The sequence below is a fragment of the Leptinotarsa decemlineata genome, unplaced genomic scaffold (genome assembly GCF_025532065.1).
Source record: "Leptinotarsa decemlineata unplaced genomic scaffold, Ldec_3_MD MMD2_P_RNA_scaffold_6, whole genome shotgun sequence".
Classification (NCBI taxonomy): Eukaryota; Metazoa; Arthropoda; class Insecta; order Coleoptera; family Chrysomelidae; genus Leptinotarsa; species Leptinotarsa decemlineata.
The window spans coordinates 13,098,097-13,113,788 of NW_027412533.1; the positions used below are offsets into that span (position 1 = coordinate 13,098,097).

At 33.8% G+C, this 15,692-nt stretch overlaps 1 protein-coding gene across 1 annotated transcript in view; it reads left to right on the top strand.

Moving 5' to 3' along the window:
- LOC111506756 (ATP-binding cassette sub-family G member 1) overlaps window positions 1-15,437 on the top strand; it is a 214,936-nt gene extending 199,499 nt beyond the window's left edge. The window contains exons 10-12 of the mRNA XM_074170013.1: window positions 1,736-1,836; window positions 4,849-5,001; window positions 12,071-15,437. Of these exons, the coding sequence (XP_074026114.1) occupies window positions 1,736-1,836; window positions 4,849-5,001; window positions 12,071-12,415 (599 nt within the window). The 3' untranslated portion in view covers window positions 12,416-15,437. The remainder of the gene's footprint in view (window positions 1-1,735; window positions 1,837-4,848; window positions 5,002-12,070) is intronic.
- The last annotated feature ends 255 nt before the right edge of the window (window positions 15,438-15,692 follow it).

Genomic DNA, 15,692 nt, shown 5'->3' on the forward strand with positions numbered 1-15,692 from the left:
TTATAAATTTAGTCAATATTTGTATTTCCTCAGTTTATCAATACCTATGTGTAAAACTTTGATGTTTTTTATCCCCACAAACAAGTATGAACTTCTGTGAGCTGTCTGTATGTGTTTGTTTGTTTGTTTGTTTCTTGACTATTTTGTAACCTTTGATTTTGTCTATTAGTACGGGAATGTATGACATTAATATTCTTTTTACTATCACAACACCTTGTTTCATGTGAGTAATTGTGATTGTGTTATATGTAACATTTTTTTATTTTTCGTATTTGTTAATTTAACCACACACAGGGTTAAACCCTCAGTGGATTTACAATTCATTCATCATTACCTTTAAGATGTTAATTCTATTTTGTATGCAACATAAATGAATAAATATTATCATTGTTATTATAATCATATAATTCTACTATCATTATATTACCTCAATCAGTCAATAAAAAAACTCTTAAGTTCCATTGAATAGTTTGATTTTAATTAATAAACTTCAATTGTGCGTATTTGATTTGAGAATGACAATGAATATTACTGGAGTTTTTTCCCAACACTAAACCGTTATTTTAACACGTTGACACATGTTTCGATCACCAAGTGATCATCTTCAAGATGAAGACCAAACCAAACAGACTTACAAAGTTACCCTTAGATACCCATAGATACTCTTCTAGGTACCTACGTCTTAAGTATCTTAAATTAATTTCACAATGTGTCCTTATGTAATAGTCAGGTAAATCTAATAATTGAAAAATTTCAACAAACTGTATAGTATAGTATTAGGTATTGGTCCGCCATCATTATTCATAATATTATTATGTTTACTTATATCTACACTCACATAGACATCTAGATGCCTGTTGTTAAATAGATTTTTTTGTCTGTCCTTAATATTTTGCATCGCAGTCCTTACATTTAATTTCGTAAATGCCACACTTTTCCGAATTCTCAACTTTGTCTTTTGGATTTCCTAAAAGGCTCTGAAGTGTATGACTTGTTTTAAAAACCACCGGTGGTAGTGCGCCCGACTCACGATCGGAAGGCCGTGGGTTCGATTTCCGCCTCGACCAGATATTTTTCTCGGGAGAATTTATCTGCAACCGTGTTAGGAATCACACGTTAAAAGGTAAGACCTCGTTAGTCCTTAGCTCGCACAAGTTTCTCAACTTCTGAATGTTGTCGTTCGTATGGGGGCGACAGCTGATTAACGGAAAAACAGACAGAACAGACAGACCTTTATGCCTAGTTCCTTGAAAATCTTTCCAAAGTTCTTCATGCGGAGGTATGTCGTTTTTGAAAGTCGAGATTCCGTTCATTCTTAACCTAAACTTTTTTCCTTATTATATCATCCACAAAATATCTCTCGAGAAACCATTAGTGACTGTCATTTCCTGTATTATACGTTTTTCTTTTGCGAACCTCTCATGTGTAAGAGGAAAAGTCAAAAGACGATGCGCACTATGCTATCCACAGTGATGTGAACTGTCAGGAATATACCTGTACGTGCTTGTTTCTTTTCTAAATACATCTAAATACAGCGTGATAATGTTCATGTTGAACATTTCGGAAAAATCATCTCACTAACATCTCCTGAAGTCGCCAACTTTGTAGCATTTCTGGTAAATGGAAAAAGTGTTTGTTGATTGATTTCTGGTGATTGAGAAAAGCACTTGTATTTGGATTTGTGCTACGGCGGAGGTTCCAGTCTAACTTTTTATTGAATTTTGTATTGTTTCAGTTCCGTTAGAAATGAAGATTTTAACCAGGGAGCATTTTAACCGATGGTACAAATTGACTCCCTACCTGTTGTCTGTGATATTGATTGAAATACCTTTCCAAGTAAGTAAAAATTTTGTTTGGGTATATTTATTGTATTTTTACGATTCTCCTTTTATTTTGTGGTAAACACACATTTTTCTGTATAAACTTGCAAAGTAAATACATTTTTTTCAAATGAAAATTAGATGGAAATAGATTAGAATGTTTTTTTTTATTTTTATTGACAATTAATAAGTTTGATCAAAGCAGTAATTGATAGTATTGATGCAATGTTTTTTAATGGATTTTTTATATATAATTAGTTCACTGTATGGATATTTTGAATCCAGTTACATTGAGTGGTAATGTAAATTCTATTAAGTGGTTGTTTTTTTTTTGCTATAATTCAACTAATTATTGAAGGAATGTCTCATTACCCATAAAATACATATATTAGTTTTGAGGTACAAAGTTTCACATAGTTTTCAATCTGCTCCTTTCAATTAAATCCATATGGAATTTATGAGACGTTATGCCTCAATTTGAACAATGATATTACTGAACATATATTTTGGTGGACTAATTTTTCTAATGGTAAAAAGAAATGAATGCTCATTATAAATGCCAAACGATTACAGAATGCTCGAACAAAATTTTGTGATTTCGTTATGATTTGCCGCAGCTGGTATAGGCGGATGTATAATACTTTATCAGGACCACCCAGATCCACCCAAAAGGGTCAAAAGCAAGATATTTTATGAGCTTTTGGGTCGTTTAATACCTGCAGTTTGTGTAATCAATCAAATATACTTGTCAAAACTAATAACTATGTTCATTTATTACTAAAAAGATATGTCTGAAATATGTTTTTCTGTTAACCAGCTATCGCACCCCTACAAACGACAATCCTCAGAAGTCGAACTTGTGAGAGCTAAGGACTAACGAGGGCTTACCTTTTAACGTGTAATTTTTAACAAGCAAGTGAAAATCGAGCGTTAAGCCTGCGGCTCGAACCAACGACTCACACATCATCCGATTGACTGAGTGAACAAAGCACTCTCGTCGAAGGACTCCTTTAAAAATATTTTGGCAACTCTTATTTCAACTATAGTTTAAGTTCGTCCTCGAATGAACCAGCTAACTACATTTGTTTCTCAATCTCACTTTCCTCTCAACTGGGTATTATCTACATCGTACTGACCAACAAATTAGAAAGACCAACTTTCATTCTAGTTTCGTGAAATGTGGTCGTATTTAATGTTTTTTAGCAACTAACACCGATTTCAAATTGAAAATATGCCAAGGTAGCTGGTGATAGTTATTTCATAACTTGAAACTAGGATAATATAGCCCCTTACCAAAAATCACATATATCCAGACTCCAGAAAAATGGTATGCTCATTGTGGTATTTCGTAAAACGATGGAAAAAATAAAAATGTTTTCTGCAGATTCCGATAATTAAATAGTACTACCATCCCTTCTTTTCCAAATAATTCTATAGGCACATGGCATGTTGGACTATATAATAGACAATATGTTTCATTTTATCATGGAGATACAAAATAGACGCCCTTGTTGGTACACCTCAACAGGATGTGATTTTCCATAAAATTAACAATGGAGTAGGAATTCCAAAATGAATTGGCATTTCCAGGCGTGAAAGTGAGGAGATACAACTGGAAAACATATATTCATTGAGAACCACTATTATCATCCATCTGGTGAAAAATTAATTGTTTAGATGGTGATAGATCTTCTCTTCAATCCGTGCCACAACAAACTTTTGCCAAACGAGTCGCTCTCAGGGAGAAGACTATAGACGAGAACCAGAAGAATTGGATCTGAATCTAATAGTTCAACAGACAAAACCACCAAAGGTCAACAGTAAACCCAATGAATTCATCCACCTGATACCATGCGATAGAGGCAAATCATGAATCCCTGAAATCAAGTAATCTCAACAAAATGAGCAAATACTCTCCCCAAACCTATTGTGGATACTACCAATATTCGTATTATTTTTTGAATTTATGTATTTTCAATATCTATCATGAAACATTTATACTATTTAACATTATATTTTTGAATACACAGACCCGTTACTTGATGAAAATCAAAAACATTATTCAAGACCAGTCCAACTAAGGAAAGTAGCGTCTTTCTGACGCTAAGTCTATAGAGGAGATGGATGTCGAGCTTACGACTCCAACTGACCTCCCTGTAAATTTAGTTCAGGAGCGAGATCTGCGGTGTACGCAGAATCTGTCTCAGGTTAGGGAACTAACCCCCCATGAGCAGGTTAGCAAACGTTTGCGCTCAAGTGAGGTTTCATCAAAACCAGAGGCGAAATAGCCCAGCACGGCTGAATCTAAGGCATCGTCAGGTGTAACTGACGTGCAAAAACCCTCATATGGGAAAGTTGTCGTGGGTATCAAGGTGGGAATCTTGCAATTCGACTATCCGACTACCTCATTAACATAGCATATGCTTAGTGCCTGCCCCGCTAGGGACCGAATCAGGTATTTAGAGTTCGACAGAGCCGTACTCTTACCATCTGACCTAAAATACCACTCACCGTATAAACTAATCAGCTTCGTTATGAAGCTGGGTTTGTTTGGCCGAGTGAGAATAGGTGTGAGCCACAATAAACCCTTGCGGGTTGCGGTGGAGAGTCGAATAGATCAACTCACTTTGGACCTAACCTAACCTCCCCAAACCTATTGTGGATACTACCAATATTCGTATTATTTTTTGAATTCATGTATTTTCAATATCTACCATATTTAACATTATATTTTTGAATACACAGACCTGTTACTTGATGAAAATTAAAAACACTATTCAAGACCAGTCCAACTAAGGAAAGTACTATGAATTGAAAAGCGTATTGTAAATAAAGTTTTTGTTAAAAAATTTGTAATTATCATGAATAGTTTAGCTTAGTTCATTTCATCTCTCCTACTACCTGTACTTTTTCTAACATGTAATCTCTCATGATATTTCAACAATGGAAAATAATCAATTTCAAGACTATCCAAAACTGTATAACTTAACTGAATGCTCCAATCAAATACCGTTATTGTCCCTTTCAGGTGATTTGTACATGGACCTACATTGCAATTTCTTACTGGCTAACTGATCAACCTTTGGACTTCAGGATATTTTTGTTTGTACTATTCGTTACAGCATGTTCTCTATGTGCTCAGTCCATGGGATATTTCATAGGGTCAACAACACCAGTCAAAGTAAGTGAATTCATTCATTGTTAATTTCACCTAGTGTCTAAAAATATATATTTTAGTAAACGAGAGAGAAGATAGATATCCATTTAATCCATAAAAAAGCAAATAATGCTGGACAAGTCAAATAAAAAGTACCATTTTTTCAATTAAAATGAATAAATGACATTCCTCGACAGTATGTAAAATGCAGATCAATTTTTCAACATTACTGGGGATTAATATGTGATTTCAGGCTAAATGACGCCGGGCGGGCGCAACCCCTAAAATTTTGAACGGAAAAGAGAGTTGAATGATACCTCATTTCAAAGGTCGTTCAGCTACATTTTCAAAAATACTACATTCTTAGTATCAGCTCGTGAGAAATCTGCTGATAACTGTGAATATGTTTAGGTATCAAAAACACTTTGTGATATTATTTCAATGAATTGAAATCGAAGAAACTGAAGTCGTATTATATAACGGACATCAAATGAAAGGAAAATAAATGCAGAGTTGACATAGAAAAAAATGAAGATGATGACGTGCCAGAAGGACCCTGAACCGTATCTTCGTTAATAATAGCCGGATCGCCACGTGCAACACATCAAATGGAAGGGGACGGAATGCAGAATTCATTGACAAAGGAAAAACGAATATGGAGGCATGCCAAAAGGTCACTCAGTCGTATCTTCGTTAATAATAATTCACAAACGAGATAATATTGAAAATCTCGAATATGAATATTTTTTTGTATCGAAATATTTTTATCTGGTGTGGACTTCAAACTTTTCAGATGGCAACATGCCAAAAAGGCACTGAGTCATATCTTCGTTATACATTGTCGGTTAGTAACCTGCAGCACATGAAACCGGAGATGCCAATGGGGCCTACTTGTCATCTGCCATTTGTCATTTGGGGGTAGTAAAAAATGTTACGTGCGTTGAGAATGTGCATGAGGGGTGTTGAATAAAGAGAAATGTCGTTAGATGTATGAAAGAAAATGTCAAAAGATATGTGTAAAAGTGAGAGCCGAACGTCCCGACATATGTGCCTGAGTGAGATGGCGGCCATATGGAAGGGAGAGAAAAAACAGGCGGCGCGGCGTGGTGAATCAGTTTATAAGAAAAAGTTAAGAGTGCCGGCGCGAAGGTTGTGGGAGGTGGCTGCGTGGTAGAAAATGTAGATGTGAGCATTCGAAGAAAAGTTCGAAGTCGTTCTTTCCTTAATAATAGTCGAATCGTTACGTGTGATGTATTGAACCTTAGGTGAAAAGTTGAAGAAAGAAACATTACAACACCACCATTACATTACATCTAAAAAAGAAAGAAATGTCGACAAGCTTACAAAAAAATACACTAAAAAACAATTATATCCGAAACAAGTATACAATAGAAATCATACTTTTATTGACGCGTAATCAAAGTTGGCATTATCAGGAAATGGAATAGAGGTCAGAGAGAAAGCCTCCAGAAAAACCTTCAGGAAACATTATAACGTCTACTATTTCGACGAAAAAATTATTGACGTGCGCGTTTCACCTACCAAGTTGGAGTCATCGGGAGATGAACTAGAGAATATTATTTTGTCAGTTTGTGTCGTCTGATGGTACGTCAACTTGCGATTGGTGACTGGTACAAGTTAAACGTTATTTTTCTCAAGAACTGAGTTTTATTTTCAGTTCGAAGAAATAATTACCCACAGTGATATTTTTGTTATAAATCATACATTTTGTTATAAATTTTGTCTCTCCGGTCGAGAAGGGGAGGAAGCACGGTCGGGCAATAGTGGGAAAACTGAAAGAAATCTAAACTCCGAACTCTTCTAGCTCTTCTACTTTGTTTTACTGATAAGTGTACATTTTTTCTCAATGGCCATGTTAACAGACAAAATTGTTGCCCCTGGAACGATGAAAATTTGCGACTTTTTAGGGAAGTTCATACACAGTATCCAGAGAAAGGGAACGTTTGGGCTGGTATTGTTGAGAATACTATTATTGAACTTTTATTTATTGATGGAAATCTAACTGGTAAGCTAGCTCTACTAAAATCTGCATGAAGAAATAATGGCGAACAATGTTGATAAAATTTCATCCTTAGGAGATTCTTCCTCCAAAATAACCCACAACATTTTTTTGACAGAGCCTATTAACCTTTCCCAGCATCCACCCATAGTGGACTACCAGGTGGAACGAAGTGCCGTTCTATCTCCATCTCTGTCATTCTTAGAGTTAGCTCCTTGTGATCGAGTTCACGGTACAATATCAAAAATTCTTCATTCGCTCCCTTAAAATTTGTGCCATTATCTGAATAAAGGTTTCTGATTGGACCCCGGCGTGATATCATTATGGCCATTATTGTACCATCAGCAGTGAGGGAGTGTGCGATTTCCAAATGAATTGCACGAATTGTCATACAAGTGGAAAGAACTCCCGAAATAATCAATACCAGTGTAAGTAAATGGTTTTAAGTCTGATGTGAGGCGCATCAATGGCAAATTTCGATTTTTTCAATTTACAGTAACGGCACCTTTAAAAAATATTTTTTACAGCTGGTCTTCCTTTAATTAGCCAATATTTCTGACGTATATCATTCAAAACCATTTTTTCCCTGATGGTGATTCTTTTCATGGAAATGCTGCAATATCAGATCAACAGTAGCATTTTTGGGATCTAAAATCACAGGTTTCTTTACGGGTTCACCTGAACAAAGAGGCTGGCTGATTCTAGTTTGCGTTTTAAGAAGTTCATCATCATCAATGAACGCTGAAAGATTAAAAAGCGAGCTTTTTCTGTCAAGTTGATCCTTTGCTTTGAGTAATTCAATTTCCTTGCCAAAACTCTCCTCTTGGCTTCTTTTGAGACACAATCTCTTTGCATCATCTATTTCTTCGATAGTTAATTCTCCAGAAGAAATACCGGTTTTCCCACGATGTTTTCCTAGAAGAAGTCTGTAAACCTAATACCCATGCTGCACTTCTCACAAGTCTTCGCCATTTGGAAAACCGGTGTACTTCGGGCAGGTAGTCAGAAAATGGAACAATGAAACCAACAAAATGTTCGGCAGATTTTCTCTAATTTTCATCGGCGAGATGATAATTTAAAAAATCGAAGTCTGGTGGTGAATCATTCAAGTTCCACAAAAAATGAGGACCTCGAAACCAACAACTATTATTTATAATTTGCGTCAATATACGATGGATTTATTCTTGTTGCTTCGTTAGCAACGTTTAATTTGCCAGGGACATATGTCCATTGAGCTGCAACTGTTAAATCTTGTATTTCACCGATTCTATGTACGGCAAATTGTTTATAATTCCGTCTCACCTTTGATCCAACACAGAACTGTTTTGGAATCTGTCCACAAAAAAGAACTATTAACAGGAAAATCAATTTCTTTCAATATTGTGCACAACAATCGGCTACCCATCACTGCAGCTTCTAACTCTAGCCTTGGAATTGAAATAGGCTTCAGGGGACTCACTCTGGCCTTTACTGAAACGAAAAATAACTCAACGTGCGTTTCGAAAATTACTCTCAGGTAGGCAACCGCCGCCAATGCTTTCTCGCTCGAATCACAGAATATGTGGATTTCTGTTGCCTTAGCAGTAGAGAGAGGGGGTAGCATCGAGGAATCCTTAGTGAAGAGATTGATTCTAAACTCTTCAACCATTCTAACCATCTATGGAAGATTGTTGTTGGAATCTTATCGTCCCATCCGATGCCACTTCCCCAGATTGCCTGTAGAATGATTTTTTCCTTGATAGACAAGAATGTGAGAAAGCCTAAGGGATCAAAAATCGACATAACCAACTGCAAAACTTGGCGTTTTGTAGGAATCACCGTGCCGTTAGTTATTTCTTTGGTAAACTTATGATAAACGACTTTAAATTAATTTACAATAAATTTAAATTAACTATATCGAAACCACCATTTTTATGAAGTTTAATGATTCTTTCGATTTTTGAGAGTGCTTCTTGCTCTGTATCACAACAATCCAGGTAGTCATCAACATAGAAATTTCTCTCGACATCTTTAATCAATTCAGGATATTTCGATAGCTTGGCATTTAAATTTCCAACATATTGTGCGGAACATGGAGAACAAGAAGCACCGAACATCATCACCTGTAACTCGTATTCATCTACCTGCCTATGTTGCTCGTTATTCCGCCAAAGAAACCGCTGTGCACATCTATCCTTGCGAATTTTTACCCTATGGAACATCTCGATTATATCCCCACAGAAGCCCCATTTCGATCAACGAAAGCGCATCAGAACACCTGGTAATAGTGGTCAGTAGTTATTTTGAAAAATGTCTAATTCCGAGTTTTCTCTGACTCCACCGGAGTTAGTAGGAGCAGCGAAAGTAGCGTCACAAAAATTATTGCCAGCTAAATCGCGGAAAATTTATGAAACCGCGTATTGAAGATTCATGAAATGGAAGATGATAAAGACATGCAGTTCTTTCTCGGAGACGGTGTTATTGGCTAATTTTTCGGAACTGGCACAACAACAAAAGCCATCAACAGTGTGGTCGAATTATTCAATGATTAAAAGTATGTTACAATCCAATAATAATATAGACATTTCGAAATATTCCAAACTAATTACATTTCTGAAACAAAATGGGAAAGGTTACACGCCCAAGAAAGCTGCGATATTTACAAGTACACATATTAGTGACTTTTTAAATAATGCTCCCGATGAAGTTTATTTAATGGCCAAGGTTGTTGTTGTATTTGGGATTGCAGGAGCTTGTCGAATTTGTGAAATCAGCCAGGTAACATAAGATGATATTGAAGATTCGGGAAAGTTATTGGTTGTGAAACTCAAGCAAAGAATGATGTAAACAGGAAATTTGTAGTTACTGAAGAATATATTAAATTTTACCGAATGTACATAGCCCATCGTTCAGCAGCAGCATAGGATTGCATCCTGTTTTATGCATATTGCAATGAAAAATGTATCAATCAGGTTGTGGGTAGCAATCAGTTTTATAAGGTACCTGTAGCAGTGGCTAATTTTCTTCAACTTGAAAATGCCAATTCATATACAGGTCATTCATTTCGAAGATCGTCTGGGGAAGACTTGATGACACTAAATAAACATGACGGTTGGAAGTCATCAACGGTCGCTGAAGGGTATGTTGATGAATCGGTAGCACACAGAACAGAAATAGCTAGCAATTTAGAACGTTTGGCAGTGCTGAAATAACACCCACACCCGATTTGCGACCAGGTACATCAATGGCAGTTGTGTCCATGGCAGAAAAAAATATAATTTCAACACAAAAAATTTCGACTGTTATACCGAATAGTTCAAGGAACATATCATTCATGCAATGCACATTTGATAATTGTACTTTTGATATAAAGGAAATGTAACATTTGTATAAGAAAATATTCTAAAATTAAATTTCTACCTTTACTTATATATATATATATATATATATATATATATATATATATATATATATATATATATATATATATATATATATATATACAATGTAGGTTTTCACGGATGGTAGAATATGATGTGTTGTTTTTCCGGGTGTTCATTTTTTGCCAATGAATAAAATTACAAATCATACTTACAGTAAAAATGAGTAAAAAAACAATTAATTGAACATATAAATCGACGAAAAAAGTTAAACATTAATGGAGTTTTTTGGTTTGACAATTGTCATACCTTCACATAAATGTCATTTTTCAATGGGCATGATGATTTGATAATCTTTGACTCTAAAGGGAAAGTTGATTGATACAATTTTCATTATTGTCAATATGAGTTTTGGTATAGTTCCAGCAAGTTACTGTATATACTGCTGAGATTATCAATGTCAGTTCTCTTATTCATACAATTAGAAGACTTATTAATTTCAAACATTTCAAGAAAAAGGCGTTTGGAAATATTTTTTTCTGTATGTAAAACTGTGATATTAGAGTAATTTGGTTTATGTCCTGTTTGTATAGAATGTTGCGCTAATGCACATGATTTCTTATTAAGCTTTATATCACTTTTATGTGAAATTATTCTATCTTCAAGAATTCTAGATGTTGTTCCTAGATGTTGGTAGCATCCGTTTTATTTTTTAATTTGGTATTCAAATTCTTTATAGTTTTAATATTATTTTGGCATATTTTGATATTTTGTTCATTATGAAAAAGTTTTATGATATTTGAAGATACATTTCCAAGATTAGGTATAGATTTGTAAGAAAAATTGATAGGTGAACTATTATTATTACATACATTTCTGCTGATTACATTGGCATTTGTATTACTGCCAGTATTGAAAATTATTTTATTGAGAAGTTTTCTGGGATAGGAATTTTCGATCGATATGTCTCTAATAAGTTTGAGATTTTTTTGCTTGAGGGAAGGGTGTACTAATTTTTCTATTCTTTTTTTCAAACAGAGTATTAAATTGATTTTAACTGATTTCTTATGAAAAGAGTAGTAATTGATATATCTTCCTGAATTAGTAGGTTTCACATACCAATCAGTGATCAAAGAATTATCAGTTTTACGGATAACTTTTGTATCAAGAAAAGGAAGGGTCTGATTATTTTCTAATTCGATAGAACATCAAGAATTTAATGAGATTTGTCATAAGGTATTGCACAAATGACATCATCAACGTATTTCTTTAAAAGAAGAATTTCAAAACTCAGTTTAGGAAGTATGTTTTCAAAAAGATCATCCATTACGTATTGAGCTATAATTGGAGAAATAGTAGCTCCCATTGGTGTACCAAGAATTTTTTTATAGTATTCACCTTCGAAAGAGAAATAACTTGAGTTGAAGATGAAATCAATTATTTCAATAAACTTTTTTTTTATTTATATCATTCCATCTTTTGATAATACTTGTGTGTAACACAATGTGTTACACACAAGTATTAAGATAAATGCTATCTTGATATATTTATTTCAATCCAGTTGTTAGGATGAATTTACTGGTTTGGTGAATTTGATTTCCGGTGATTCGTTTTTCGGTAATTGGTGTCGATTAATTGTTTTGGATGAAATCCCTCATATTCAAATTCCATCATTATACCGTAGGCAAATAAATGATGTCTTCATTGATTTCAGGCAGCAGTATTCGTTGCCCCGGTTTTGGCATGCTTCCTGTCAGTGTTTGGCTTCTGCATTCGAGAATTGGACACCCCTGTACACTTCAAATGGATATTCACTCTCAGCTACTATAGGGCAGCCTTTCAGAGCGTCGTTTTCTCCGTGTACGGCCTCAACAGACAGAAACTTCCCTGTGCGGATACCAGCGAATATTGCCACTATGAGGAACCTATGAAGTTTCTTGTTGAAATGGATATTGTTGACATCGATTTGGTTTCCAATTTCTCATTGATTGTATTGATGTGGTGTGTAATGCACGCTGCTACATATTTAACGCTGTGGATAAAATTGAACAAGCGATAAGGCTTGGCTTTTGCTTTGAATTGAGTTGATTTTCATAAATGTTTATTTATCACCACGAAGGAAAAGTTAAGTTTCTCACAAGTCAAGGTCGTGAAACGAAATTTATCCAACATTTTCAAAATTCACCCAGTTGCCTATTGAATATAAAAGTCAGCAATGTCTATTTAGCGAAGATATTGAAAAAATTCTCGCTACAATAATGATAAATTATTCAACAAGTTTGTGAACAAAATCATTCGAGCTGGTACTGACCATTTCTCCCGTGTTGAATACAATACTTTTTCTGTGACAGTTATTTTTTGAAATCTTATAAAGAAGCAGTCTGAAAAAGCATTTGAAATTATTTTCTACTTTTGTTATTTCATTCAATTGTGAAAAATTACGTGGTTTAAACAAAATTGAAACTGCAGTCAGCGTGAATTGCACACACGATCATTGGTTCACACGCCTAGAGTTAGAGCACTGCTGTACCAAGCTTTCAACGGTCCTTTGCTCGAGTTTCTGAACACGTACTTCGGACTGCAAGCAATTTCATTGAGATAACTTTACATCTAGTGTAGAGAAAGCTTCACGAATTAATGTCACATGAACGATTTGATTTTCAATCTGCTCTTTTTTTGTTAAGTAGTTATTTCGTCAAATTTCAGGATGAAGTATGTAACTAGTTTTTGGAAGGGTCAAATAGAATGAGATGATCAAATGTAAACCGAAGGGTGCAATAGAATATTATTCAAAATTATTTACTACGCTCAAGGTGGGTATCGTAAATCATTTGAGCTAGTGATGACTATTTCTCAGGAGTAGAATACTATACTTTTCCTATGACTTGAAAAAATTCTAGCGTTTCATTCAATTCCAAATAATTTGAAAATGGAGTGACTAAAAAAAATGAAAAACTGCAGTCAGTGTAATTAGTAGCCATCATTCATGTCTATCATTGAGTTACAAGGCTAATTATCACTCAATTTTCAATTTTGCAGAAATTAGTGTGGCATAAAAATATGAATTTTTTGGCGACATTACAAATTTTTGGCAGGGTTCAATCTTTTTAACTTTTCATGTTCACGTTTTTATTCTTGTTTTTTAATGAAATCACTCTCAGTTCAGTATTGAGTATGATGTTTGAGAACAACTTGCGAATGAAAATAATTCAAACAAGTATAAAGTATGATTGGTCTCGAAGATGTTGAGTAATGTATCTGGTCAACTGAGATAGGTTCGAACGTGTTGAGTAATGCATCATTGGCTACTCAGAGGACAAAACTTGAGTTCGTTCTGAAACAAGGAACATTTATATAGTCGACCTTTTTTTTAATAGTCATAAAAAAGCCTATCACCCTCAAATCGATGCATTGATGCCAATATATTCTCAATTTACCAATTACTAAATTTATCCTAATTGATATGATCCTCTCGAAATGAAAAATAAATTTTAGATGTACTTTTTAAAGGATGACAAATATTTAAATTCCACTTTTCAAAGAGATTGAAGCTGTCGACCAAAACATAACTGAAAATAATTTTACGGAAAGGCGTTTTTTTGTGACCAGAATTGATTAGTGTATTTCTGTATGATAAATCTAATTCATCGGGCTTTTCAAATGGTGTTTGAATTACAAAAACATATAATATTGTTTTAGATGAAAATAAGAGTTGTGAGAGTTGTGAAACAATCAATTGGAATGAGTAAAATGTGATAATTTGCCTTTCAGAACTTTTGAATTCATTTAAGTATGAAACATTTTTTCGCGCTCAGAAGCGATAATTCTGTGACATGGTCTTATTCATTGGCCTCCTGGTCTTCCTCTTCCTGATCAATTTTTTTTCTGTTTTATCATTTGAATGAATAAATTGATAAGGAATGATTATGTGCTGATAGAAACACTCACTACAAAAAGTAACGAAAACATTGGAAGCTATCGATGACAGAACTGTACTGAAAAGTGTTCAAACAGTTGAACAACGGACACAAAAATGTAAGTGGTCTCTTTACAGAACATTTCATAGAAATAATTTTACTCAATAAATAAAAATGCGTTACTCAAAATAGACATGCAATATTCTCTTTGTTTTGAAAAATATTAGTACAGATATTAGACATAGTATGTGATAGTATTGGATAAATATCGTAATAGTATAAGCTACCCGACCAAAGATGTTTCTCTCAGGTTCAAAACTGAATTTGTTCAACTATGAAAACACTTGATTAGGAAAATTTTTCACAGAATATATGAAAGTCTTCAGAGCCATCTGTATGAAAATAAAATAGAAAATTATGAAAATATGTATAACATTATTAAAATAAACATCACAATATTGCTTTGATTCGTGAATTAAAAGAATTTCACATATCATTGAAGTAAAATTTCTTGAATATTGTTTTTTTTGCAACGAGTTTGAAAGTATATAACGTTATAATATGCAAATAATTGAAAGTGATATGTGTGATCCAAAAGTACGTTGAGTTTCATATACTTTATACATACTTTAAAATTAAATTCACAGAATTATTACTTCAAGAGAAAAGAATGCTCTATCTATTCAACAGTTGCTATTTTCGCATAAGTATAATGAAATAAACCTTTACTTGCATGAAATAAACAACTTTTCATAACCCCAAATATGAACAAAGAACGTTGAAGTCCATATGAAACTGAAATGTATAGCTAACAGTATTTGCAGCTTGGAACAATTCGTATTTCTTGCCTTATTTTACTTCTTACTGATATCAGTTATGGGTGTACTTCTATTACAGTTATGTAAATCATATTTTTAGTAACATGTTTTTTGTGTTTGTGTAAATATGTAAAATCAATTGCACTATATTGCTGTACCTACTAATGATTAATTGGAATTGCTGAAGTAATAATTCTTTACTAGGTACATATTTTTTATTTAGTCTATAGATGCTGTTCATTTTTCATTATTTTTATTTATATATTTATCTTACATGCATAATACTTATGTTTTTTTTCTGCTAGTCATAGTATGTAATAAAGTAGAAAGGTGGATTGAACAATTATTGTGTGTTCTCATTTTTTATATTGTTTTTATTCCTTTCATTATTTTTTATTTTTTCTGAATTTCAACTATAGAAGTAGCAGGTACAAGAACCTTCCTCCCATAATGAGAAGAAAAAAATTAACTAATATAAGTTCGAACATTGAAGTTCGTGTAAAACACTTCAATCTCTGTTATGTGATTTATCAGCATCTGTAGACCACATTGATGTAATTGTAGCAACTGTCGAAGAAATGAAAAATATGTATTCTGTGTT